Source organism: Oncorhynchus gorbuscha, linkage group LG21, assembly GCF_021184085.1.
Source record: "Oncorhynchus gorbuscha isolate QuinsamMale2020 ecotype Even-year linkage group LG21, OgorEven_v1.0, whole genome shotgun sequence".
Lineage (NCBI taxonomy): Eukaryota > Metazoa > Chordata > Actinopteri > Salmoniformes > Salmonidae > Oncorhynchus > Oncorhynchus gorbuscha.
The window spans coordinates 1,931,050-1,957,870 of record NC_060193.1 but is presented as its reverse complement, the minus strand read 5'-3'; the positions used below and the strand labels follow the sequence as shown (position 1 = coordinate 1,957,870).

Sequence of the window (26,821 nt, the reverse complement as noted above, 5' to 3'; positions counted from 1 at the left end):
GAGGGCAGGTGGTTGGGGACAGGTACAGACACCCCCGCTCTGTCTCAGGACAGACAGGTAGACAGATCATCAAGTCACAAGCTCTGAGCTACAGACACAGAACCAGCTGTGGGACTGACTAGAACAGGGGATGTATGCAAATTAAAATATCTGACATGTATTGAATGTTGCTTCGACACACACAGTGACTACAAGCCATAGGAGATCATTAGGCATCAGTCTGTCTTGTGTCTATGTGGAGATGCACTGGGGGTATCTGGGAGAGACACATTTAGGAGAGATCTGAGGTTCACGAAGACACACACACACACACACACACACACACACACACACACACACACACACACACACACACACACACACACACACACACACACACACACACACACACACACACACACACACACACACACACACACACACACACACACACACACACACACACACACACACCTCTGGGCGTAAGAGACATCACACGACCCAGTCATTTTCCAGGTAAAAAAGGTTTACTGATTTATGTAACAAAAACAGATCTTTATCCTTTTCTTCAGCTACAATAAATGTCTACTTCTTCATAGTCTTAATGACAGTATCAAAACGCTTCATTAAGGACAGATATACACAATATAGAAGGAATCTGTGGCGTGGATATTGAATGGGTCTCCGGTCAACAGGGAGCAGTTTCAGACACAGCACAGATACACTGTGACACATAACAGATACACTGTAACACATAACAGATACACTGTAACACATAACAGATACACTGTAACACATAACAGATACACTGTAACACATAACAGATACACTGTAACACATAACTGATACACTGTAACACATAACAGATACACTGTAACACATAACAGATACACTGTAACACATAACAGATACACTGTAACACATAACTGATACACTGTAACGCATAACTGATACACTGTAACACATAACAGATACACTGTAACACATAACTGATACACTGTGACACATAACTGATACACTGTAACACATAACAGATACACATAACAGATACACTGTAACACATAACAGATACACTGTAACACATAACTGATACACTGTGACACATAACAGATACACTGTAACACATAACAGATACACATAACAGATACACTGTAACACATAACTGATACACTGTAACACATAACTGATACACTGTAACACATAACAGATACACATAACAGATACACTGTAACATATAACTGATACACTGTAACACATAACAGATACACTGTAACACATAACAGATACACTGTAACACATAACAGATACACTGTAACACATAACAGATACACTGTAACACATAACAGATACACTGTAACACATAACAGATACACTGTAACACATAACAGATACACTGTAACACATAACAGATACACTGTAACACATAACTGATACACTGTAACACATAACAGATACACTGTAACACATAACTGATACACTGTAACACATACCAGATACACTGTAACACATAACAGATACACTGTAACACATAACAGATACACTGTAACACATAACAGATACACTGTAACACATAACTGATACACTGTGACACATAACAGATACACTGTAACACATAACAGATACACTGTAACACATAACAGATACACTGTAACACATAACAGATACACTGTGACACATAACAGATACACTGTAACACATAACAGATACACTGTGACACATAACAGATACACTGTGACACATAACTGATACACTGTAACACATAACAGATACACTGTAACACATAACAGATACACTGTAACACATAACTGATACACTGTAACACATAACAGATACACTTCATGATACACTGTAACACATAACAGATACCTTGGACATAACAGATACAGACCGAGTCTTCTTGGGTACCTTCTTACTGCCCTTAGCCTTTTTAAGGGGGTCTGACAAGGGGAGGGAGGGAGCGAGGGAGGGGGTAGGGTTGGGTTTGCCCGTTGCCTCCCTCAGCAGAACGTTGGTGCGTTCGGTAGGAGGGGCTTCAGGGTCAACGACGAGTTGACAGAGGTCGTCTGGGTGAGGGGTCATTGACGATTGAGAATCGCACACCTGAAGAAGAAGGGTCAACGGGTTAAGGAACATGGAAACACAAACACTTTCCTTTCATCCAAGTTCCACAAACTACCAAACAAAATGATGTCCTAGTCGGTCTGAAGGTCCTAAGCTCAGAATTACGAGACGATGTTGGCCTTTTGAGGGTCAGACACAGCCACTGACAGACGAGCCCACCCCCCCCAAAAAAATAATTTACAGGAGAAGCCTGAAGGAGAGAGGGAATGATATAGAGAAACTGATCCGAGTTATTTTAAGTCAATTGAATCGGAGGTCGCGCTTTAAAGCAGCCTGTCATTGAAATGACGACCGTCCATATTCAGCTGTTTCCTTTACAACATCTACAAAACCCTTGTTTGTTATGGGGATTATAACGACCAGATTAAAGGAAATGGGAAACTAGGGGGTAGAAGTAGTAAAGTCCTCCTATTGAAACTGTCACTGTGGTTTTTAGTCAAACGGACACATTTCACAGTTCGGAAGTTAAGTCTTCCGAAAAGTAGAGAGTCGTTAAACTAAGGAGATTCATCGACAGCAACAAACAAAATGCACACAGACATCTGGGATCCAGTCTGATTTCCACTCTGTCGGACACTGCAGTCCCTGTGGACTGAGCCAAACAGAGGTTCTTCAACACTGTCAATCATCGGAAAGGACTGACGAGAGACAGCAGTGTTACTATATAGAGTCTCTAGTTGTAGGACAGCAGTGTTACTATATAGAGTCTCTAGTTGTAGGACAGCAGTGTTACTATATAGAGTCTCTAGTTGTAGGACAGTGTTACTATATAGAGTCTCTAGTTGTAGGACAGTGTTACTATATAGAGTCTCTAGTTGTAGGACAGTGTTACTATTATAGAGTCTCTAGTTGTAGGACAGTGTTACTAAGGAGTCTCTATAGGACAGCAACAAACAAAGTCTCTAGTTGTAGGACCAGTGTTACTCTATATAGAGTCTCTAGTTGTAGGACAGTGTTACTATATAGAGTCTCTAGTTGTAGGACAGTGTTACTATATAGAGTCTCTAGTTGTAGGACAGTGTTACTATATAGAGTCTCTAGTTAGGACACAGTGTTACTATATAGAGTCTCTAGTTGTAGGACAGTGTTACTATATAGAGTCTCTAGTTGTAGGACAGTGTTACTATATAGAGTCTCTAGTTGTAGGACAGTGTTACTATATAGAGTCTCTAGTTGTAGGACAGCAGTGTTACTATATAGAGTCTCTAGTTGTAGGACAGCAGTGTTACTATATAGAGTCTCTAGTTGTAGGACAGTGTTACTATATAGAGTCTCTAGTTGTAGGACAGTGTTACTATATAGAGTCTCTAGTTGTAGGACAGCAGTGTTACTATATAGAGTCTCTAGTTGTAGGACAGTGTTACTATATAGAGTCTCTAGTTGTAGGACAGCAGTGTTACTATATAGAGTCTCTAGTTGTAGGACAGTGTTACTATATAGAGTCTCTAGTTGTAGGACAGTGTTACTATATAGAGTCTCTAGTTGTAGGACAGTGTTACTATATAGAGTCTCTAGTTGTAGGACAGTGTTACTATATAGAGTCTCTAGTTGTAGGACAGTGTTACTATATAGAGTCTCTAGTTGTAGGACAGCAGTGTTACTATATAGAGTCTCTAGTTGTAGGACAGTGTTACTATATAGAGTCTCTAGTTGTAGGACAGTGTTACTATATAGAGTCTCTAGTTGTAGGACAGTGTTACTATATAGAGTCTCTAGTTGTAGGACAGTGTTACTATATAGAGTCTCTAGTTGTAGGACAGTGTTACTATATAGAGTCTCTAGTTGTAGGACAGCAGTGTTACTATATATATAGAGTCTCTAGTTGTAGGACAGCAGTGTTACTATATAGAGTCTCTAGTTGTAGGACAGTGTTACTATATAGAGTCTCTAGTTGTAGGACAGCAGTGTTACTATATAGAGTCTCTAGTTGTAGGACAGCAGTGTTACTATATAGAGTCTCTAGTTGTAGGACAGCAGTGTTACTATATAGAGTCTCTAGTTGTAGGACAGTGTTACTATATAGAGTCTCTAGTTGTAGGACAGTATTACTATATAGAGTCTCTAGTTGTAGGACAGTGTTACTATATAGAGTCTCTAGTTGTAGGACAGTGTTACTATATAGAGTCTCTAGTTGTAGGACAGCAGTGTTACTATATAGAGTCTCTAGTTGTAGGACAGCAGTGTTACTATATAGAGTCTCTAGTTGTAGGACAGCAGTGTTACTATATAGAGTCTCTAGTTGTAGGACAGCAGTGTTACTATATAGAGTCTCTAGTTGTAGGACAGCAGTGTTACTATATAGAGTCTCTAGTTGTAGGACAGCAGTGTTACTATATAGAGTCTCTAGTTGTAGGACAGCAGTGTTACTATATAGAGTCTCTAGTTGTAGGACAGTGTTACTATATAGAGTCTCTAGTTGTAGGACAGTGTTACTATATAGAGTCTCTAGTTGTAGGACAGTGTTACTATATAGAGTCTCTAGTTGTAGGACAGTGTTACTATATAGAGTCTCTAGTTGTAGGACAGCAGTGTTACTATATAGAGTCTCTAGTTGTAGGACAGCAGTGTTACTATATAGAGTCTCTAGTTGTAGGACAGCAGTGTTACTATATAGAGTCTCTAGTTGTAGGACAGCAGTGTTACTATATAGAGTCTCTAGTTGTAGGACAGCAGTGTTACTATATAGAGTCTCTAGTTGTAGGACAGCAGTGTTACTATATAGAGTCTCTAGTTGTAGGACAGCAGTGTTACTATATAGAGTCTCTAGTTGTAGGACAGCAGTGTTACAGTGTTATATAGAGTCTCTAGTTGTAGGACAGCAGTGTTACTATATAGAGTCTCTAGTTGTAGGACAGTGTTACTATATAGAGTCTCTAGTTGTAGGACAGTGTTACTATATAGAGTCTCTAGTTGTAGGACAGTGTTACTATATAGAGTCTCTAGTTGTAGGGACAGTGTTACTATATAGAGTCTCTAGTTGTAGGACAGCAGTGTTACTATATAGAGTCTCTAGTTGTAGGACAGCAGTGTTACTATATAGAGTCTCTAGTTGTAGGACAGCAGTGTTACTATATAGAGTCTCTAGTTGTAGGACAGTGTTACTATATAGAGTCTCTAGTTGTAGGACAGTGTTACTATATAGAGTCTCTAGTTGTAGGACAGCAGTGTTACTATATAGAGTCTCTAGTTGTAGGACACAGTGTTACTATATAGAGTCTCTAGTTGTAGGACAGTGTTACTATATAGAGTCTCTAGTTGTAGGACAGCAGTGTTACTATATAGAGTCTCTAGTTGTAGGACAGCAGTGTTACTATATAGAGTCTCTCTCGTCTCTTACAGGGATGAAACAGAGGTCCTCCCTGAGACAGGCATCGTGTAGTTCATTCCGGAGGGCGGAGACATGGCTTTGGTGGGCGGAGATTTCCCTCTCCATCGAGCCAATCCTGGAGAACGCTGCGTGGTATAACTCAGAGAACGTCCCCACCAGGCTCTGCAATGCACCATGGGAGGAAAGAGATGTTATTCAGGGTGTGAATGTGTGTGTGGGTGTGAATGTGTGTGTGGTCCTTCTGTAGCTCAGTTGGTAGAGCATAGCGCTTGTAACGCCAGTGTAGTGGGTTCGATCCCCGGGACTACCCATACGTAGAATGTATGCACACATGACTGTAAGTCGCTTTGGATAAAAGCGTCTGCTAAATGGCATATATTATTATTATATTATTAATTATTCAGGGACGGGTGTTGAACTAACATCAGGATTATGTTAATATGTTAACCTGCTCTAGTTCTGAGAGGACCGACTAGTACCTGACAGGCTAAACTCAGTGTCCCTACAGGACTAGTACCTGACAGGCTAAACTCAGTGTCCCTACAGGACTAGTACCTGACAGGCTAAACTCAGTGTCCCTACAGGACTAGTACCTGACAGACTAAACTCAGTGTCCCTACAGGACTAGTACCTGACAGACTAAACTCAGTGTCCCTACAGGACTAGTACCTGACAGGCTAAACTCAGTGTCCCTACAGGACTAGTACCTGACAGGCTAAACTCAGTGTCCCTACAGGACTAGTACCTGACAGGCCAAACTCAGTGTCCCTACAGGACTAGTACCTGACAGACTAAACTCAGTGTCCCTACAGGACTAGTACCTGACAGGCGGCCACGTCCGGCCCTCCCAGCAACCTCTCTGGTCCGGTCAGATCCAGGTGCACTCTTGGTAACTGCAGAGGGAGGTCCTTGTCAGTGGAGGTGGATCGTGATTGGACGATACGGTCTCTGACCTGCGGTGGGCACAGGAGAAAGAGGTGGTCCTAGTTTATCATTGAGAAAGAGAGAGTGTGTGTATTGGGCCATTTACACTGTGTAACATGGGAAGACATTCACATTCAACGGAAGGAAAGAGAGAGAAGCGGAGGGGGACTCGAGTGACCAATCGAAGCTCACCATAGATTACAAGCCTTACTGGATTGGCCAACAATGTAGGGGTCAAACCTCCTGGGAGTGGGAGGGGTCAAACCTCCTGGGAGTGGGAGGGGTCATACCTCCTGGGAGTGGGAGGGGTCATACCTCCTGGGAGTGGGAGGGGTCATACCTCCGGGGAGTGGGAGGGGTCATACCTCCGGGGAGTGGGAGGGGTCAAACCTCCAGGGAGTGGGAGGGGTCAAACCTCCAGGGAGTGGGAGGGGTCAAACCTCCAGGGAGTGGGAGGGGTCAAAGCTCCAGGGAGTGGGAGGGGTCAAACCTCCAGGGAGTGGGAGGGGTCAAACCTCCAGGGAGTGGGAGGGGTCAAACCTCCAGGGAGTGGGAGGGGTCAAACCTCCAGGGAGTGGGAGGGGTCAAACCTCCAGGGAGTGGGAGGGGTCAAACCTCCAGGGAGTGGGAGGGTAACTCACCTTCGTCCTACGTAGGAGAATATTGTACCATACTTTATAGTGAGAAACACAAAAGCTGGTTTGTCTGGCATTGTGACTGATAGTATGTGGTTACAACGACACACAAGGCTCTGAAACACCACCCAGTGTTGCTCACCTCTCTATTTAAACCCCACCCAGTGTTGCTCACCTCTCTATTTAAACCCCACCCAGTGTTGCTCACCTCTCTATTTAAACACCACCCAGTGTTGCTCACCTCTCTATTTAAACCCCACCCACCCAGTGCTGCTCACCTCTCTATTTAAACCCCACCCAGTACTGCTCACCTCTCTATTTAAACACCACCCAGCGTTGCTCACCTCTCTATTTAAACCCCACCCAGTGCTGCTCACCTCTCTATTTAAACCCCACCCAGTGTTGCTCACCTCTCTATTTAAACCCCACCCAGTGTTGCTCACCTCTCTATTTAAACCCCACCCACCCAGTGCTGCTCACCTCTCTATTTAAACCCCACCCAGTGTTGCTCACCTCTCTATTTAAACCCCACCCAGTGCTGCTCACCTCTCTATTTAAACACCACCCAGTGCTGCTCACCTCTCTATTTAAACCCCACCCAGTGTTGCTCACCTCTCTATTTAAACACCACCCAGTGTTGCTCACCTCTCTATTTAAACCCCACCCAGTGTTGCTCACCTCTCTATTTAAACCCCACCCACCCAGTGTTGCTCACCTCTCTATTTAAACCCCACCCAGTGTTGCTCACCTCTCTATTTAAACACCACCCAGTGCTGCTCACCTCTCTATTTAAACCCCACCCAGTGTTGCTCACCTCTCTATTTAAACCCCACCCACCCAGTGTTGCTCACCTCTCTATTTAAACCCCACCCACCCAGCGTTGCTCACCTCTCTATTTAAACCCCACCCAGTGTTGCTCACCTCTCTATTTAAACCCCACCCACCCAGTGTTGCTCACCTCTCTATTTAAACCCCACCCACCCAGTGCTGCTCACCTCTCTATTTAAACCCCACCCACCCAGTGTTGCTCACCTCTCTATTTAAACCCCACCCACCCAGTGTTGCTCACCTCTCTATTTAAACCCCACCCACCCAGTGTTGCTCACCTCTCTATTTAAACCCCACCCACCCAGTGCTGCTCACCTCTCTATTTAAACCCCACCCAGTGTTGCTCACCTCTCTATTTAAACCCCACCCAGTGTTGCTCACCTCTCTATTTAAACCCCACCCAGCGTTGCTCACCTCTCTATTTAAACCCCACCCAGTACTGCTCACCTCTCTATTTAAACCCCACCCAGCGTTGCTCACCTCTCTATTTAAACACCACCCAGTGTTGCTCACCTCTCTATTTAAACCCCACCCAGTACTGCTCACCTCTCTATTTAAACCCCACCCAGTGTTGCTCACCTCTCTATTTAAACACCACCCACCCAGTGTTGCTCACCTCTCTATTTAAACCCCACCCACCCAGTGCTGCTCACCTCTCTATTTAAACCCCACCCACCCAGCGTTGCTCACCTCTCTATTTAAACCCCACCCAGTGCTGCTCACCTCTCTATTTAAACCCCACCCACCCAGTGTTGCTCACCTCTCTATTTAAACCCCACCCAGTACTGCTCACCTCTCTATTTAAACCCCACCCAGTACTGCTCACCTCTCTATTTAAACACCACCCACCCAGTGTTGCTCACCTCTCTATTTAAACCCCACCCACCCAGTGCTGCTCATCTCTCTATTTAAACCCCACCCACCCAGTGCTGCTCACCTCTCTATTTAAACCCCACCCACCCAGTGTTGCTCACCTCTCTATTTAAACACCACCCACCCAGTGTTGCTCACCTCTCTATTTAAACACCACCCACCCAGTGCTGCTCACCTCTCTATTTAAACCCCACCCAGTGTTGCTCACCTCTCTATTTAAACCCCACCCAGTGCTGCTCACCTCTCTATTTAAACCCCACCCAGTGCTGCTCACCTCTCTATTTAAACCCCCCCACCCAGTGTTGCTCACCTCTCTATTTAAACCCCACCCATCCAGTGTTGCTCACCTCTCTATTTAAACCCCACCCAGTGTTGCTCACCTCTCTATTTAAACCCCACCCACCCAGTGTTGCTCACCTCTCTATTTAAACCCCACCCAGTGTTGCTCACCTCTCTATTTAAACCCCACCCAGTGTTGCTCACCTCTCTATTTAAACACCACCCAGTGTTGCTCACCTCTCTATTTAAACACCACCCACCCAGCGTTGCTCACCTCTCTATTTAAACCCCACCCAGTGCTGCTCAGCTCTCTATTTAAACACCACCAGTGTTGCTCACCTCTCTATTTAAACACCACCCACCCAGTGTTGCTCACCTCTCTATTTAAACACCACCCAGTGTTGCTCAACTCTCTATTTAAACACCACCCACCCAGCGTTGCTCACCTCTCTATTTAAACCCCACCCAGTGCTGCTCACCTCTCTATTTAAACACCACCCACCCAGTGCTGCTCACCTCTCTATTTAAACACCACCCAGTGTTGCTCACCTCTCTATTTAAACACCACCCAGTACTGCTCACCTCTCTATTTAAACACCACCCAGTGTTGCTCACCTCTCTATTTAAACACCACCCAGTGCTGCTCACCTCTCTATTTAAACCCCACCCAGTGTTGCTCACCTCTCTATTTAAACACCACCCAGTGTTGCTCACCTCTCTATTTAAACACCACCCAGTACTGCTCACCTCTCTATTTAAACCCCACCCAGTGTTGCTCACCTCTCTATTTAAACCCCACCCACCCAGCGTTGCTCACCTCTCTATTTAAACCCCACCCAGTGCTGCTCAGCTCTCTATTTAAACCCCACCCACCCAGTGCTGCTCACCTCTCTATTTAAACCCCACCCACCCAGTGCTGCTCACCTCTCTATTTAAACCCCACCCACCCAGTGTTGCTCACCTCTCTATTTAAACACCACCCACCCAGTGCTGCTCACCTCTCTATTTAAACCCCACCCACCCAGTGCTGCTCACCTCTCTATTTAAACCCCACCCACCCAGTGTTGCTCACCTCTCTATTTAAACCCCACCCAGTGTTGCTCACCTCTCTATTTAAACCCCACCCAGTGTTGCTCACCTCTCTATTTAAACCCCACCCAGTGCTGCTCACCTCTCTATTTAAACCCCACCCAGTGTTGCTCACCTCTCTATTTAAACACCACCCAGTGTTGCTCACCTCTCTATTTAAACCCCACCCACCCAGTGCTGCTCACCTCTCTATTTAAACCCCACCCACCCAGTGCTGCTCACCTCTCTATTTAAACCCCACCCACCCAGCGTTGCTCACCTCTCTATTTAAACCCCACCCAGTGCTGCTCACCTCTCTATTTAAACCCCACCCACCCAGTGCTGCTCACCTCTCTATTTAAACCCCACCCACCCAGTGCTGCTCACCTCTCTATTTAAACCCCACCCAGTGTTGCTCACCTCTCTATTTAAACCCCACCCAGTGTTTCTCACCTCTCTGTAGCTGCTCTCTACTGCTTTCATGTAGCTGGCCAGGGAGTCCTTGCGCCTAGAGAGAGAGAGAGAGAGAGAGAGAGAGAGAGAGAGAGAGAGAGAGAGAGAGAGAGAGAGAGAGAGAGAGAGAATGAGAGAAATAGAAGGAGAGAGAGAGACAATCTGTGTGTATTGAAGTAAATTGGTTATATGATTCTGTGTGTGTTTGTCAGACAGACAGACAGACAGACAGACAGACAGACAGACAGACAGACAGACAGACAGACAGACAGACAGACAGACAGACAGACAGACAGACAGACAGACAGAGATCAGTCAGCATTACAATGGCAAGCTAACGTCACAGTCACAGTCATCATCGGCTTTTAGACCCGACATTACATATACATTACTGGGTCAAGACCCTACAGTACTTGAACATTACTGGGTCAAGACCCTACAGTACATATACATTCAAATTCCCTTTATTGGGTCAAGACCCTACAGTACTTGAACATTACTGGGTCAAGACCCTACAGTACATATACATTCAAATCCCCTTTACTGGGTCAAGACCCTACAGTACATATACATTCAAATCCCCTTTACTGGGTCAAGACCCTACAGCACATGAACATTATTGGGTCAAGACCCTACAGCACATGAACAGTATTGAGTCAAGACCCTACAGGACATGAACATTATTGGGTCAAGACCCTACAGCACATGAACATTACTGGGTCAAGACCCTACAGCACATGAACATTATTGGGTCAAGACCCTACAGGACATGAACATTATTGGGTCAAGACCCTACAGTACATATACATTCAAATCCCCTTTATTGGGTCAAGACCCTACAGTACATGATCATTATTGGGTCAAGACCCTACAATGAACATTATTGGGTCAAGACCCTACAGTACATGAACATTAAAATCCCCTTTACTGGGTCAAGACCCTACAGTACATGATCATTATTGGGTCAAGACCCTACAGCACATGAACAGTATTGGGTCAAGACCCTACAGCACATGAACATTACTGGGTCAAGACCCTACAGTACATGAACAGTATTGGGTCAAGACCCTACAGTACACGAACATTCAACCCTCAGAAGTCCTCAGAAGTCACGAGACACTCAACACAAAAAAATGCTAGTTTTGAGAGGGTGTAAAAGGACACCTCCAGATCCCGTAATTCTCAACAGAGCACAACGCCCCCTGAAGGTCACATGTCCATTACACCACAGACCGATGCTGGCAATAAGACCGCGCTTAACGAGCTGTATAAGGCCATAAAGCAAACAAGAATATGCTCATCCAGAGACAGTGCTCCTCCTAGTGGCCGGTGACGAAAGCAGGAAAACATTCAATCCTTTTTATGAACTCATTTCCACCGGCTCTGACGCTCGTCGGACGTGGCAGGGCTCGAAAACTATCACGGATTACAAAGGGAAACCCAGCCGCCAGCTGCCCAGTGACATGAGCCTACCAGATGAGGGCTCGAAAACTATCACGGATTACAAAGGGAAACCCAGCCGCCAGCTGCCCAGTGACATGAGCCTACCAGATGAGGGCTCGAAAACTATCACGGATTACAAAGAGAAACCCAGCCGCCAGCTGCCCAGTGACATGAGCCTACCAGATGAGGGCTCCAAAACTATCACGGATTACAAAGGGAAACCCAGCCGCCAGCTGCCCAGTGACATGAGCCTACCAGATGAGGGCTCGAAAACTATCACGGATTACAAAGGGAAACCCAGCCGCCAGCTGCCCAGTGACATGAGCCTACCCGATGAGGGCTCGAAAACTATCACGGATTACAAAGGGAAACCCAGCCGCCAGCTGCCCAGTGACATGAGCCTACCAGATGAGGGCTCGAAAACTATCACGGATTACAAAGGGAAACCCAGCCGCCAGCTGCCCAGTGACATGAGCCTACCAGATGAGGGCTCGAAAACTATCACGGATTACAAAGAGAAACCCAGCCGCCAGCTGCCCAGTGACATGAGCCTACCAGATGAGGGCTCGAAAACCTACTACAGACTACAAAGGGAAACCCAGCCGCGAGCTGCCCAGTGACATGAGCCTACCAGATGAGGGCTTGAAAACCTACTACAGACTACAAAGGGAAACCCAGCCGCCAGCTGCCCAGTGACATGAGCCTACCAGATGAGGGCTTGAAAACCTACTACAGACTACAAAGGGAAACCCAGCCGCGAGCTGCCCAGTGACATGAGCCTACCAGATGAGGGCTTGAAAACCTACTACAGACTACAAAGGGAAACCCAGCCGCGAGCTGCCCAGTGACATGAGCCTACCAGATGAGGGCTTGAAAACTATCACGGATTACAAAGGGAAACCCAGCCGCCAGCTGCCCAGTGACTTCCTGACGGACTTCCTGACGGGCTGCCCCCTGGTGGTGAGGGTAGGCAACAACACAACCGCCATATTGACCCTCAACACGGGATCCCCTCAGGGGTGGGTGCTCAGTCCCCTCCTGTACTCCCTGTTCACCTACGACTGCGTGGCCGCGCACGACTCCAACACCATCATTAAGTTTGCTGATGACAACGGTGGTAGGCCTGTTAACAGAAGACGAATCCTATAGGGAGGAGGTCAGAGACCTGGCAGTGTGGTGCCAGGACAACAACCTCTCCCTCAACGTCAGTAAGACCAGGGAGCTGATCGTGGACTACAGGAAAAGGAAGGCCGAGCACGCCGCCTTCCACATCGACGGGGCTGTAGTGGAGCATGTCGAGAGCTTCGAGTTCCTCGGTGTCCACGTCACTAAGGAATCATCAGGATTCACACACACCCACATAAGTTGTGAAGAGGGCACGACAACCCCCTCTCCACCTCGGGAGGCTGAAAAGACTTGGCACGGGCCCTCAAATCATCAAAACTTTCTACAGCTGCACCATCTACAGGAAATGGGTGGGAGAGCACGCCCCCATCCACACTGACGGGGATGTAGTGGAGCAGGTCGAGAGCTTCCAGTTCCTCGATGTCCAAATCACTGAACACTTCAAAAATGGTCCAAACACGTGAAGAACCGACTTGATGTCCATAGTATTATCTCTGGTATAGTATTATCTCTGGTATAGTATTATCTCTGGTATGGTATTATCTCTGGTATGGTATTATCTCTGGTATGGTATTATCTCTGGTATGGTATTATCTCTGGTAGGGTATTATCTCTGGTAGGGTATTATCTCTGGTATGGTATTATCTCTGGTATGGTATTATCTCTGGTATAGTATTATCTCTGGTATGGTATTATCTCTGGTATGGTATTATCTCTGGTATGGTATTATCTCTGGTAGGGTATTATCTCTGGTATGGTATTATCTCTGGTATGGTATTATCTCTGGTATGGTATTATCTCTGGTATGGTATTATCTCTGGTAGGGTATTATCTCTGGTATAGTATTATCTCTGGTAGGGTATTATCTCTGGTAGGTATTATCTCTGGTATTATCTCTGGTAGGGTATTATCTCTGGTATGGTATTATCTCTGGTATGGTATTATCTCTGGTATAGTATTATCTCTGGTATAGTATTATCTCTGGTAGGGTATTATCTCTGGTATGGTATTATCTCTGGTATGGTATTATCTCTGGTAGGGTATTATCTCTGGTATTATCTCTGGTATAGTATTATCTCTGGTAGGGTATTATCTCTGGTATAGTATTATCTCTGGTATAGTATTATCTCTGGTATGGTATTATCTCTGGTAGGGTATTATCTCTGGTATAGTATTATCTCTGGTATTATCTCTGGTATGGTATTATCTCTGGTATAGTATTATCTCTGGTATAGTATTATCTCTGGTATGGTATTATCTCTGGTATAGTATTATCTCTGGTATGGTATTATCTCTGGTATGGTATTATCTCTGGTAGGGTATTATCTCTGGTATAGTATTATCTCTGGTAGGGTATTATCTCTGGTATGGTATTATCTCTGGTATAGTATTATCTCTGGTAGGGTATTATCTCTGGTATGGTATTATCTCTGGTATAGTATTATCTCTGGTATAGTATTATCTCTGGTAGGGTATTATCTCTGGTATAGTATTATCTCTGGTATGGTATTATCTCTGGTAGGGTATTATCTCTGGTATTATCTCTGGTATAGTATTATCTCTGGTAGGGTATTATCTCTGGTATAGTATTATCTCTGGTATAGTATTATCTCTGGTATGGTATTATCTCTGGTATGGTATTATCTCTGGTAGGGTATTATCTCTGGTATTATCTCTGGTATAGTATTATCTCTGGTAGGGTATTATCTCTGGTATAGTATTATCTCTGGTAGGGTATTATCTCTGGTATGGTATTATCTCTGGTATAGTATTATCTCTGGTAGGGTATTATCTCTGGTATAGTATTATCTCTGGTATAGTATTATCTCTGGTAGGGTATTATCTCTGGTATAGTATTATCTCTGGTATAGTATTATCTCTGGTATGGTATTATCTCTGGTATGGTATTATCTCTGGTATTATCTCTGGTATAGTATTATCTCTGGTAGGGTATTATCTCTGGTATAGTATTATCTCTGGTAGGGTATTATCTCTGGTATAGTATTATCTCTGGTATGGTATTATCTCTGGTATAGTATTATCTCTGGTAGGGTATTATCTCTGGTATAGTATTATCTCTGGTATAGTATTATCTCTGGTATGGTATTATCTCTGGTATAGTATTATCTCTGGTAGGGTATTATCTCTGGTATAGTATTATCTCTGGTATGGTATTATCTCTGGTAGGGTATTATCTCTGGTATAGTATTATCTCTGGTAGGGTATTATCTCTGGTATAGTATTATCTCTGGTATAGTATTATCTCTGGTATAGTATTATCTCTGGTATGGTATTATCTCTGGTATAGTATTATCTCTGGTATGGTATTATCTCTGGTAGGGTATTATCTCTGGTAGGGTATTATCTCTGGTATGGTATGATCTCTGGTATAGTATTATCTCTGGTAGGGTATTATCTCTGGTATAGTATTATCTCTGGTATAGTATTATCTCTGGTATAGTATTATCTCTGGTATGGTATTATCTCTGGTATGGTATTATCTCTGGTATGATCTCTGGTATGGTATTATCTCTGGTATGGTATTATCTCTGGTATGATCTCTGGTATAGTATTATCTCTGGTAGGGTATTATCTCTGGTATAGTATTATCTCTGGTATAGTATTATCTCTGGTATAGTATTATCTCTGGTATAGTATTATCTCTGGTATAGTATTATCTCTGGTATAGTATTATCTCTGGTATAGTATTATCTCTGGTATAGTATTATCTCTGGTATAGTATTATCTCTGGTATAGTATTATCTCTGGTATAGTATTATCTCTGGTATAGTATTATCTCTGGTATGGTATTATCTCTGGTATAGTATTATCTGGTAGGGTATTATCTCTGGTAGGGTATTATCTCTGGTATAGTATTATCTCTGGTATAGTATTATCTCTGGTAGTATTATCTCTGGGTATCTCTGGTATGATCTCTGGTATAGTATTATCTCTGGTATGGTATTATCTCTGGTATAGTATTATCTCTGGTATAGTATTATCTCTGGTAGGGTATTATCTCTGGTATGGTATTATCTCTGGTATAGTATTATCTCTGGTATAGTATTATCTCTGGTATGGTATTATCTCTGTATTATCTCTGGTAGTATTATCTCTGGTAGGGTATGGTATTATCTCTGGTATGGTATTATCTCTGGTATAGTATTATCTCTGGTATAGTATTATCTCTGGTATAGTATTATCTCTGGTATGGTATTATCTCTGGTATGGTATTATCTCTGGTATAGTATTATCTCTGGTATGGTATTATCTCTGGTAGGGTATTATCTCTGGTAGGGTATTATCTCTGGTATGGTATTATCTCTGGTATGGTATTATCTCTGGTAGGGTATTATCTCTGGTAGGGTATTATCTCTGGTATGGTATTATCTCTGGTAGGGTATTATCTCTGGTATGGTATTATCTCTGGTATAGTATTATCTCTGGTAGGGTATTATCTCTGGTATAGTATTATCTCTGGTAGGGTATTATCTCTGGTAGGGTATTATCTCTGGTATGGTATTATCTCTGGTAGGGTATTATCTCTGGTATGGTATTATCTCTGGTATAGTATTATCTCTGGTATGGTATTATCTCTGGTAGGGTATTATCTCTGGTATAGTATTATCTCTGGTAGGGTATTATCTCTGGTATGGTATTATCTCTGGTATGGTATTATCTCTGGTATAGTATTATCTCTGGTATGATCTCTGGTATAGTATTATCTCTGGTAGGGTATTATCTCTGGTATAGTATTATCTCTGGTATAGTATTATCTCTGGTATAGTATTATCTCTGGTATAGTATTATCTCTGGTAGGGTATTATCTCTGGTATGATCTCTGGTATAGTATTATCTCTGGTATAGTATTATCTCTGGTATGGTATTATCTCTGGTAGGGTATTATCTCTGGTATGGTATTATCTCTGGTATGGTATTATCTCTGGTATGGTATTATCTCTGGTATAGTATTATCTCTGGTATGGTATTATCTCTGGTATGGTATTATCTCTGGTAGGGTATTATCTCTGGTATAGTATTATCTCTGGTATGGTATTATCTCTGGTAGGGTATTATCTCTGGTATAGTATTATCTCTGGTATAGTATTATCTCTGGTATAGTATTATCTCTGGTATAGTATTATCTCTGGTATGGTATTATCTCTGGTATAGTATTATCTCTGGTATAGTATTATCTCTGGTACGGTATTATCTCTGGTATAGTATTATCTCTGGTATGGTATTATCTCTGGTATAGTATTATCTCTGGTATGGTATTATCTCTGGTAGGGTATTATCTCTGGTATGCAATCTGGTTTCCACTCAGTATAGTGTGTAGGGTGCTAGTGTGTAGGGTGCTAGTGTGTAGGGTATAGTGTGTAGGGTATAGTGTGTAGGGTGCTAGTGTTTAGGGTGCTAGTGTTTAGGGTGCTAGTGTTTAGGGTATAGTGTGTAGGGTATATTGTGTAGGGTGCAGTGTGTAGGGTATAGTGTGTAGGGTGCAGTGTGTAGGGTATAGTGTTTAGGGTATAGTGTGTAGGGTGCAGTGTGTAGGGTATAGTGTGTAGGGTGCAGTGTGTAGGGTATAGTGTTTAGGGTATAGTGTGTAGGGTGCAGTGTGTAGGGTATAGTGTTTAGGGTATAGTGTTTAGAGTTCTAGTGTGTAGGGTATAGTGTTTAGGGAATAGTGTTTAGGGTTCTAGTGCGTAGGGTATAGTGTTTAGGGAATAGTGTGTAGGGTATAGTGTTTAGGGTATAGTGTGTAGGGTATAGTGTTTAGGGAATAGTGTGTAGGGTATAGTGTTTAGGGAATAGTGTTTATGGTTCTAGTGTGTAGGGTATAGTGTTTAGGGTGCAGTGTGTAGGGTATAGTGTGTAGGGTATAGTGTTTAGGGTTCTAGTGTGTAGGGTATAGTGTTTAGGGAATAGTGTTTAGGGTGCAGTGTGTAGGGTATAGTGTTTAGGGTATAGTGTTTAGGGTATAGTGTTTAGGGTGCAGTGTTTAGGGTATAGTGTTTAGGGTATAGTGTTTAGGGTATAGTGTTTAGGGTATAGTGTTTAGGGTATAGTGTGTAGGGTATAGTGTTTAGGGTATAGTGTTTAGGGTATAGTGTTTAGGGTATAGTGTTTAGGGTATAGTGTTTAGGGTGCAGTGTGTAGGGTATAGTGTGTAGGGTATAGTGTGTAGGGTATAGTGTTTAGGGTATAGTGTTTAGGGTATAGTGTTTAGGGTGCAGTGTGTAGGGTATAGTGTTTAGGGTATAGTGTTTAGGGTATAGTGTGTAGGGTGCTAGTGCGTACTTGGCTGCCATGCGTAGTGCATCCTCCGCGTGTCTGACACTCTCCTCCAGACTCTTCTTCTCCTGCTGTAGGCCCGACAGGTGTTTACCCAGAACCCTTAGAGACTGCTCCTTCTGACGCACCTCCTGACGAGCTTCTGACAGACTCTTGGGGGGAGAAGGGGAAGAGGGTTAGAGTTAGGGAGGGAAGAGAGAGAGAAAGAGAGAGAGAGACAGGGAGAAGAGAGAGACAGAGAGAAGAGAGAGACAGAGACAGAGAGAGAGACAGAGAGAGAGACACACAGAGAGAGAGACAGAGAGAGAGACAGAGAGAAGAGAGAGACAGAAGAGGGGAGAGAGACACTTGCTTTGGCAATGTTAACACGTCTCCCAAGCCAATAAAGCCCCTTGAATTGAATTGAGAGAGACAGAGAGACAGAGACAGGGAGAGAGACAGGGAGAGAGACAGAGAGAAAGACAGAGAGAGAGAGAGAGAGAGAGAGAGAGAGAGAGAGAGACAGAGAGAGAGAGAGAGACAGAGACAGAGAGACAGAGACAGAGAGAGACAGAGAGAGACAGAGATACAGAGAGAGAGACAGAGAGAGACAGAGAGACAGAGAGAGACAGAGACAGAGAGAGAGAGAGACAGAGAGACAGAGAGAGAGAGAGACAGAGAGAGTGTGTACCTGTACGGCCTGTGAGAGTGTCTGTTCTCTCTCTCTCTCTTCTCCACAATGTGTGTCCATGCGTAACCCCAGTGTGTGTAGCTGGTCAGACTGTTGTCTCAGGAGACCCTGAGCCTGCTCCTCTCTCTGTAAGGCCTGTCTCAACTCCTCACACACACTGCCAAACCGCTCTGCCGGCACCTACACACAGAGACACACACAGTTAGACTCACACCTAGCTAAACTTAGACACACACACAGAGTTAAACTTAGACACACACACAGAGTTAAACTTAGACACACACACAGAGTTAAACTTAGACACACACACAGAGTTAAACTTAGACACACACACAGAGTTAAACTTAGACACACACACAGAGTTAAACTTAGACACACACACACAGAGTTAAACTTAGACACACACACACAGTCACACACAGTCACACACAGTCACAGTCACACACAGTCACAGTCACACACAGTCACAGTCACACACACACACACACACACACACACACACACACACACACACACACACACACACACACACACACACACACACACACACACACACACACACACACACACACACACACACACACACACACACACACACACACACACACACAGTTAAATAGTTCCACATACACTGACGACGTGAATGACACATTTTCCTCAGGAATTAGTGAGGGCGCTCACCAGGTGGCACGGTCCTCGATCGCCCTTGGTGACACGTTTGAGGCGTGCGACCTCTAACCTCAGGCTCCGCCTCTCCACCTCAGCGGAGTGCAGCCGGTGGGTGAAAACCAGGAAGTGTTGCTGCAGCGAAACCACCAGACACTGACAGACAAAAACATTGGGGACGGGAACTGGGTTAACATACAGTCAATAGATTTAATACTATCTACAGGTAACTGCCAAAAACAATGGGAACACTTCGCTTCCACACAGGTGGAACTCCAGAGTTAATTAAACAATTAACATCCCATCATGCTTAAGGGTCATTAGCATAATAATGCTGGGCAGGCCATTGATTCTGACTTATTATTTTGGTTGCCGTGGCTACCGTGGTTATATTCATTTTTTCCCTCTCATCAATCTACACACAACATCCCATAATGACAAAGCGAAAACGGGTTTTAACGTAACAACATGTGGAAATAATCGAGGGGTTTGAAAACTTCCCGGATGCCATGTCTCAGTCACCAGATCTCAACCCTTATGGTAGATGCCATGTCTCAGTCACCAGATCTCAACCCTTATGGTAGAGGCACCGCCATGTCTCAGTCACCAGATCTCAACCCTTATGGTAGATGCCATGTCTCAGTCACCAGATCTCAACCCTTATGGTAGAGGCACCGCCATGTCTCAGTCACCAGATCTCAACCCTTATGGTAGATGCCATGTCTCAGTCACCAGATCTCAACCATTATGGTAGATGCCATGTCTCAGTCACCAGATCTCAACCCTTATGGTAGATGCCATGTCTCAGTCACCAGATCTCAACCCTTATGGTAGATGCCATGTCTCAGTCACCAGATCTCAACCCTTATGGTAGATGCCATGTCTCAGTCACCAGATCTCAACCCTTATGGTAGATGCCATGTCTCAGTCACCAGATTTCAACCCTTATGGTAGATGCCATGTCTCAGTCACCAGATCTCAACCCTTATGGTAGATGCCATGTCTCAGTCACCAGATCTCAACCCTTATGGTAGAGGCACCGCCATGTCTCAGTCACCAGATCTCAACCCTTATGGTAGATGCCATGTCTCAGTCACCAGATCTCAACCCTTATGGTAGATGCCATGTCTCAGTCACCAGATCTCAACCCTTATGGTAGATGCCATGTCTCAGTCACCAGATCTCAACCATTATGGTAGATGCCATGTCTCAGTCACCAGATCTCAACCATTATGGTAGAGGCACCGCCATGTCTCAGTCACCAGATCTCAACCCTTATGGTAGATGCCATGTCTCAGTCACCAGATCTCAACCCTTATGGTAGATGCCATGTCTCAGTCACCAGATCTCAACCATTATGGTAGAGGCACCGCCATGTCTCAGTCACCAGATCTCAACCATTATGGTAGAGGCACCGCCATGTCTCAGTCACCAGATCTCAACCCTTATGGTAGATGCCATGTCTCAGTCACCAGATCTCAACCCTTATGGTAGAGGCACCGCCATGTCTCAGTCACCAGATCTCAACCCTTATGGTAGATGCCATGTCTCAGTCACCAGATCTCAACCATTATGGTAGATGCCATGTCTCAGTCACCAGATCTCAACCCTTATGGTAGATGCCATGTCTCAGTCACCAGATCTCAACCCTTATGGTAGATGCCATGTCTCAGTCACCAGATCTCAACCCTTATGGTAGATGCCATGTCTCAGTCACCAGATCTCAACCCTTATGGTAGATGCCATGTCTCAGTCACCAGATTTCAACCCTTATGGTAGATGCCATGTCTCAGTCACCAGATCTCAACCCTTATGGTAGATGCCATGTCTCAGTCACCAGATCTCAACCCTTATGGTAGAGGCACCGCCATGTCTCAGTCACCAGATCTCAACCCTTATGGTAGATGCCATGTCTCAGTCACCAGATCTCAACCCTTATGGTAGATGCCATGTCTCAGTCACCAGATCTCAACCCTTATGGTAGATGCCATGTCTCAGTCACCAGATCTCAACCCTTATGGTAGATGCCATGTCTCAGTCACCAGATCTCAACCCTTATGGTAGAGGCACCGCCATGTCTCAGTCACCAGATTTCAACCCTTATGGTAGATGCCATGTCTCAGTCACCAGATCTCAACCCTTATGGTAGATGCCATGTCTCAGTCACCAGATCTCAACCATTATGGTAGAGGCACCGCCATGTCTCAGTCACCAGATCTCAACCCTTATGGTAGATGCCATGTCTCAGTCACCAGATCTCAACCCTTATGGTAGATGCCATGTCTCAGTCACCAGATCTCAACCATTATGGTAGATGCCATGTCTCAGTCACCAGATCTCAACCATTATGGTAGAGGCACCGCCATGTCTCAGTCACCAGATCTCAACCCTTATCGTGGATGAACGGCGTCTCAGCCCTCCAATAGAGTTCCAGAAAGGATCTGTGCCCAGGGGCATGGAAGCTGTTCTGGTGGCCCTACTGAGACACTTCATGTTGGGGTTTCCTTTATTCTGCCAGTTACCTGTATATACATTCTTGCATTGCCACTGTATTCCCTGGGTGAACTCAGTTAGGCCTCAAGACTGAAGACTAACGTTTGACCTCAGAGCTAATGGCAAGGGCTTTAGTTCAGAGGGCTAGCCCAGTCCTGAGGCATGCAGAGGACCCAGGTTAGAGGTTAAACAGTAGAGGACCCAGGTTAGAGGTTAAACAGTAGAGGACCCAGGTTAGGGGTTAAACAGTAGAGGACCCAGGTTAGGGGTTAAACAGTAGAGGACCCAGGTTAGGGGTTAGAGGTTAAACAGTAGAGGACCCAGGTTAGGGGTTAAACAGTAGAAGACCCAGGTTAGGGGTTAAACAGTAGAGGACCCAGGTTAGAGGTTAGGGGTTAAACAGTAGAGGACCCAGGTTAGAGGTTAAACAGTAGAGGCCCCAGGTTAGAGGTTAAACAGTAGAGGACCCAGGTTAGGGGTTAAACAGTAGAGGACCCAGGTTAGGGGTTAAACAGTAGAGGACCCAGGTTAGGGGTTAGAGGTTAAACAGTAGAGGACCCAGGTTAGGGGTTAAACAGTAGAGGACCCAGGTTAGGGGTTAAACAGTAGAGGGCCCAGGTTAGGGGTTAAACAGTAGAGGACCCAGGTTAGAGGTTTAACAGTAGAGGACCCTGGTTAGAGGTTAAACAGTAGAGGACCCAGGTTAGGGGTTAGGGGTTAAACAGTAGAGGACCCTGGTTAGAGGTTTAACAGTAGAGGACCCTGGTTAGGGGTTAAACAGTAGAGGACCCAGGTTAGGGGTTAAACAGTAGAGGACCCAGGTTAGGGGTTAAACAGTAGAGGACCCAGGTTAGAGGTTAGGGGTTAAACAATAGAGGACCCAGGTTAGAGGTTATGGGTTAAACAGTAGAGGACCCAGGTTAGGGGTTAAACAGTAGAGGACCCTGGTTAGAGGTTAGGGGTTAAACAGGAGAGGACCCAGGTTAGGGGTTAAACAGTAGAGGACCCAGGTTAGAGGTTAAACAGTAGAGGACCCAGGTTAGGGGTTAAACAGTAGAGGACCCAGGTTAGAGGTTAGGGGTTAAACAGTAGAGGACCCTGGTTAGGGGTCAAACAGTAGAGGACCCAGGTTAGAGGTTAGGGGTTAAACAGTAGAGGACCCTGGTTAGGGGTCAAACAGTAGAGGACCCTGGTTAGAGTTTAGGGGTTAAACAGTAGAGGTCCCAGGTTAGAGGTTAAACAGTAGAAGACACTGGTTAGGGGTCAAACAGTAGAGGACCCAGGTTAGAGGTTAGGGGTTAAACAATAGAGGACCCAGGTTAGGGGTTAAACAGTAGAGGACCCTGGTTAGGGGTCAAACAGTAGAGGACCCAGGTTAGAGGTTAAACAGTAGAGGACCCAGGTTAGAGGTTAGGGGTCAAACAGTGTTACTGTTGGGAGACGGAGGGAGGGAAAAAATCATTCAAAATGTCCTCCTAAAAATGCTTATTACACAAAAATAACTCTGTTCAAAATTATTCCTGTACTGCCCATTCTGGTAGACTGTTGATCCAGTCCTGAACTGGAATCTAAAGTGTCACTCTTGTTCCCATGCCAACCTCGAACTCAGGTGGTTAAGAGAGTAAGTCAAAATAACATATATATATATATATATTCTCTATGAAATACATTGTTATAGACCACTAACCTTATTGCTCATCTGTTTGGCCGTGAGTCGGTGTAAGCCCTGTCCCAGCCTACTAACCAGAGAACCCTTGTTCACGCTATAGGGTGTGAGATGGGACCCTCGGTCTGAGGGGGTGAGGAGGTGGTCCAGGAGGCGGGATAGACTGTTACGAGCAGCAGACAATACCACCCGAGAGGAAGATACTGGAGGAGAGAGAGACACGGACAATATACACTGCTCAAAAAAAATAAAGGGAACACTAAAATAAGTGGACAGTTTGATTTCACACTGTCCACTTAGAAGTAAATATGCAGCTCCCTAAATGTCGTGGGGTCATGTCAATGTCGTGGGGTCATGTCAATGTTGTGGGGTCAATGTCGTGGGGTCAATGTCGTGGGGTCATGTCAATGTCGTGGGGTCATGTCAATGTCGTGGGGTCATGTCAATGTCGTGGGGTCATGTGTGATTGACTTGGAGTTACATTGTGTTGTTTAAGTGTTCCCTTTATTTTTTTTGGAGCAGTGTAGTATCGGTAACAAAATGTGTAAAAAGGCCAGGGGTCTGAATACTTTCCGAATGCACAGTGTATATACACAGTACCATTTTTACTATGTTCTACATTGTAGAATAATAGTGAAGACATCAAAACTATGAAACCACACACACGGAATCATGTAGTAGAAGTGTTAAACAAATCAAAATATATTCTCTATTTTAGATTCTTCAAAGTAGCCACACTTTGCCTTGATGACAGCTTTGCACACTCTTGGCATTCTCTCAACCAGCTTCACCTGGAATGCTTTTCCAACAGTCTTGGAGTTCCCACATATGCTGAGCACTTGTTGGCTGCTTTTCCTTCACTCTGCGATCCAACTCATCCAAAACCATCTCAATTGAGTCGAGGTCAGGTGATTGTGGAGGCCAGGTCATCTGACGCAGCACTCCATCACTCTCCTTCTAGGACAAATAGCCCTTACGCAGCCTGGAGGTGTGTTATGGGTAATTGTCCTGAGAGTACCTCGTCTTGGTCAAATAGCCCTTAAACAGCCTGGAGGTGTGTTATGGGTAATTGTCCTGAGAGTACCTCGTCACAGACAAATGTCCTGTAATTCTACACATTTTACCAAGGCTGTCATGTTATTATGCCATCTGACTGACTCAGACACTGTACCAAAATCAATGGCGGCCCCACGACATTGACACGACCCCACGACATTGACATGACCCCACGACATTGACATGACCCCACGACATTGACATGACCCCACGACATTGACATGACCCCACGACATTGACATGACCCCACGACATTGACCCCACGACATTGACATGACCCCACAACATTGACATGACCCCACGACATTGACATGACCCCAGTCCCCACGACATTGACATGACCCCACGACATTGACATGAACCCACGACATTGACATGACCCCACGACATTGACATGACCCCAGTCCCCACGACATTGACATGACCCCACGACATTGACATGACCCCACGACATTGACATGACCCCACGACATTGACATGACCCCACGACATTGACATGACCCCACGACATTGACATGACCCCACGACATTGACATGACCCCAGTCCCCACGACATTAACATGACCCCACGACATTGACATGAACCCACGACATTGACATGACCCCACGACATTGACATGACCCCAGTCCCCACGACATTGACATGACCCCACGACATTGACATGACCCCACAACATTGACATGACCCCACGACATTGACATGACCCCACGACATTGACATGACCCCACGACATTGACATGACCCCACGACATTGACATGACCCCAGTCCCCACGACATTGACATGACCCCACGACATTGACATGAACCCACGACATTGACATGACCCCACAACAGTGACATGACCCCACGACATTGACATGACCCCACGACATTTACATGACCCCACGACATTGACATGACCCCACGACATTGACATGACCCCACGATATTGACATGACCCCACGACAAGTATTCTATGGAGTGGTGGCCACGATTTAGCAGCGGTGGTCAGGAGAAACACGGAGAGAGGTTGGGGTGAGAGCCAGGGACAGCTACAGGTACAGGTACAGCTGGTGGTCAGGGGAAACACTGAGAGAGGTTGGGGTGAGAGCCAGGGACAGCTACAGCTACAGGTACAGCTGGTGGTCAGGGGAAACACAGAGAGAGGTTGGGGTGAGAGCCAGGGACAGCTACAGGTACAGCTGGTGGTCAGGGGAAACACAGAGAGAGGTTGGGGTGAGAGCCAGGGACAACTACAGATACAGGTACAGCTGGTGGTCAGGGGAAACACTGAGAGAGGTTGGGGTGAGAGCCAGGGACAGCTACAGCTACAGGTACAGCTGGTGGTCAGGGGAAACACTGAGAGAGGTTGGGGTGAGAGCCAGGGACAGCTACAGGTACAGAGACAGCTGGTGGTCAGGGGAAACACAGAGAGAGGTTGGGGTGAGAGCCAGGGACAGCTATAGATACAGATACAGCTACAGATACAGGTACAGATACAGGTACAGCTACAGATATAGCTACAGATACAGACACTACAGATACAGCTGGTGGTCAGGGGAAACACTGAGAGAGGTTGGGGTGAGAGCCAGGGACAGCTACAGGTACAGCTGGTGGTCAGGGGAAACACAGAGAGAGGTTGGGGTGAGAGCCAGGGACAGCTATAGATACAGATACAGCTACAGATACAGGTACAGATACAGGTACAGCTACAGATATAGCTACAGATACAGACACTACAGATACAGCTGGTGGTCAGGGGAAACACTGAGAGAGGTTGGGGTGAGAGCCAGGGACAGCTACAGGTACAGCTGGTGGTCAGGGGAAACACAGAGAGAGGTTGGGGTGAGACCCAGGGACAGCTACAGGTATACATACAGCTGGTGGTCAGGGGAAACACAGAGAGAGGTTGGGGTGAGAGCCCGGGACAGCTACAGG

At 45.2% G+C, this 26,821-nt stretch overlaps 1 protein-coding gene across 1 annotated transcript in view; it reads right to left on the bottom strand.

Moving 5' to 3' along the window:
- Window positions 1-208: 208 nt before the first annotated feature.
- Window positions 209-26,821, bottom strand: part of LOC124008828 (coiled-coil domain-containing protein 171-like) — a 79,784-nt gene continuing 53,171 nt past the window's right edge. The window contains exons 15-23 of the mRNA XM_046320398.1: window positions 23,868-24,049; window positions 19,703-19,843; window positions 19,022-19,201; window positions 18,358-18,503; window positions 10,489-10,543; window positions 6,250-6,381; window positions 5,438-5,590; window positions 1,846-2,079; window positions 209-256 (exon numbers count right to left, since the gene is read on the bottom strand). Coding sequence (XP_046176354.1) covers window positions 209-256; window positions 1,846-2,079; window positions 5,438-5,590; window positions 6,250-6,381; window positions 10,489-10,543; window positions 18,358-18,503; window positions 19,022-19,201; window positions 19,703-19,843; window positions 23,868-24,049 — 1,271 coding nt within the window. The remainder of the gene's footprint in view (window positions 257-1,845; window positions 2,080-5,437; window positions 5,591-6,249; window positions 6,382-10,488; window positions 10,544-18,357; window positions 18,504-19,021; window positions 19,202-19,702; window positions 19,844-23,867; window positions 24,050-26,821) is intronic.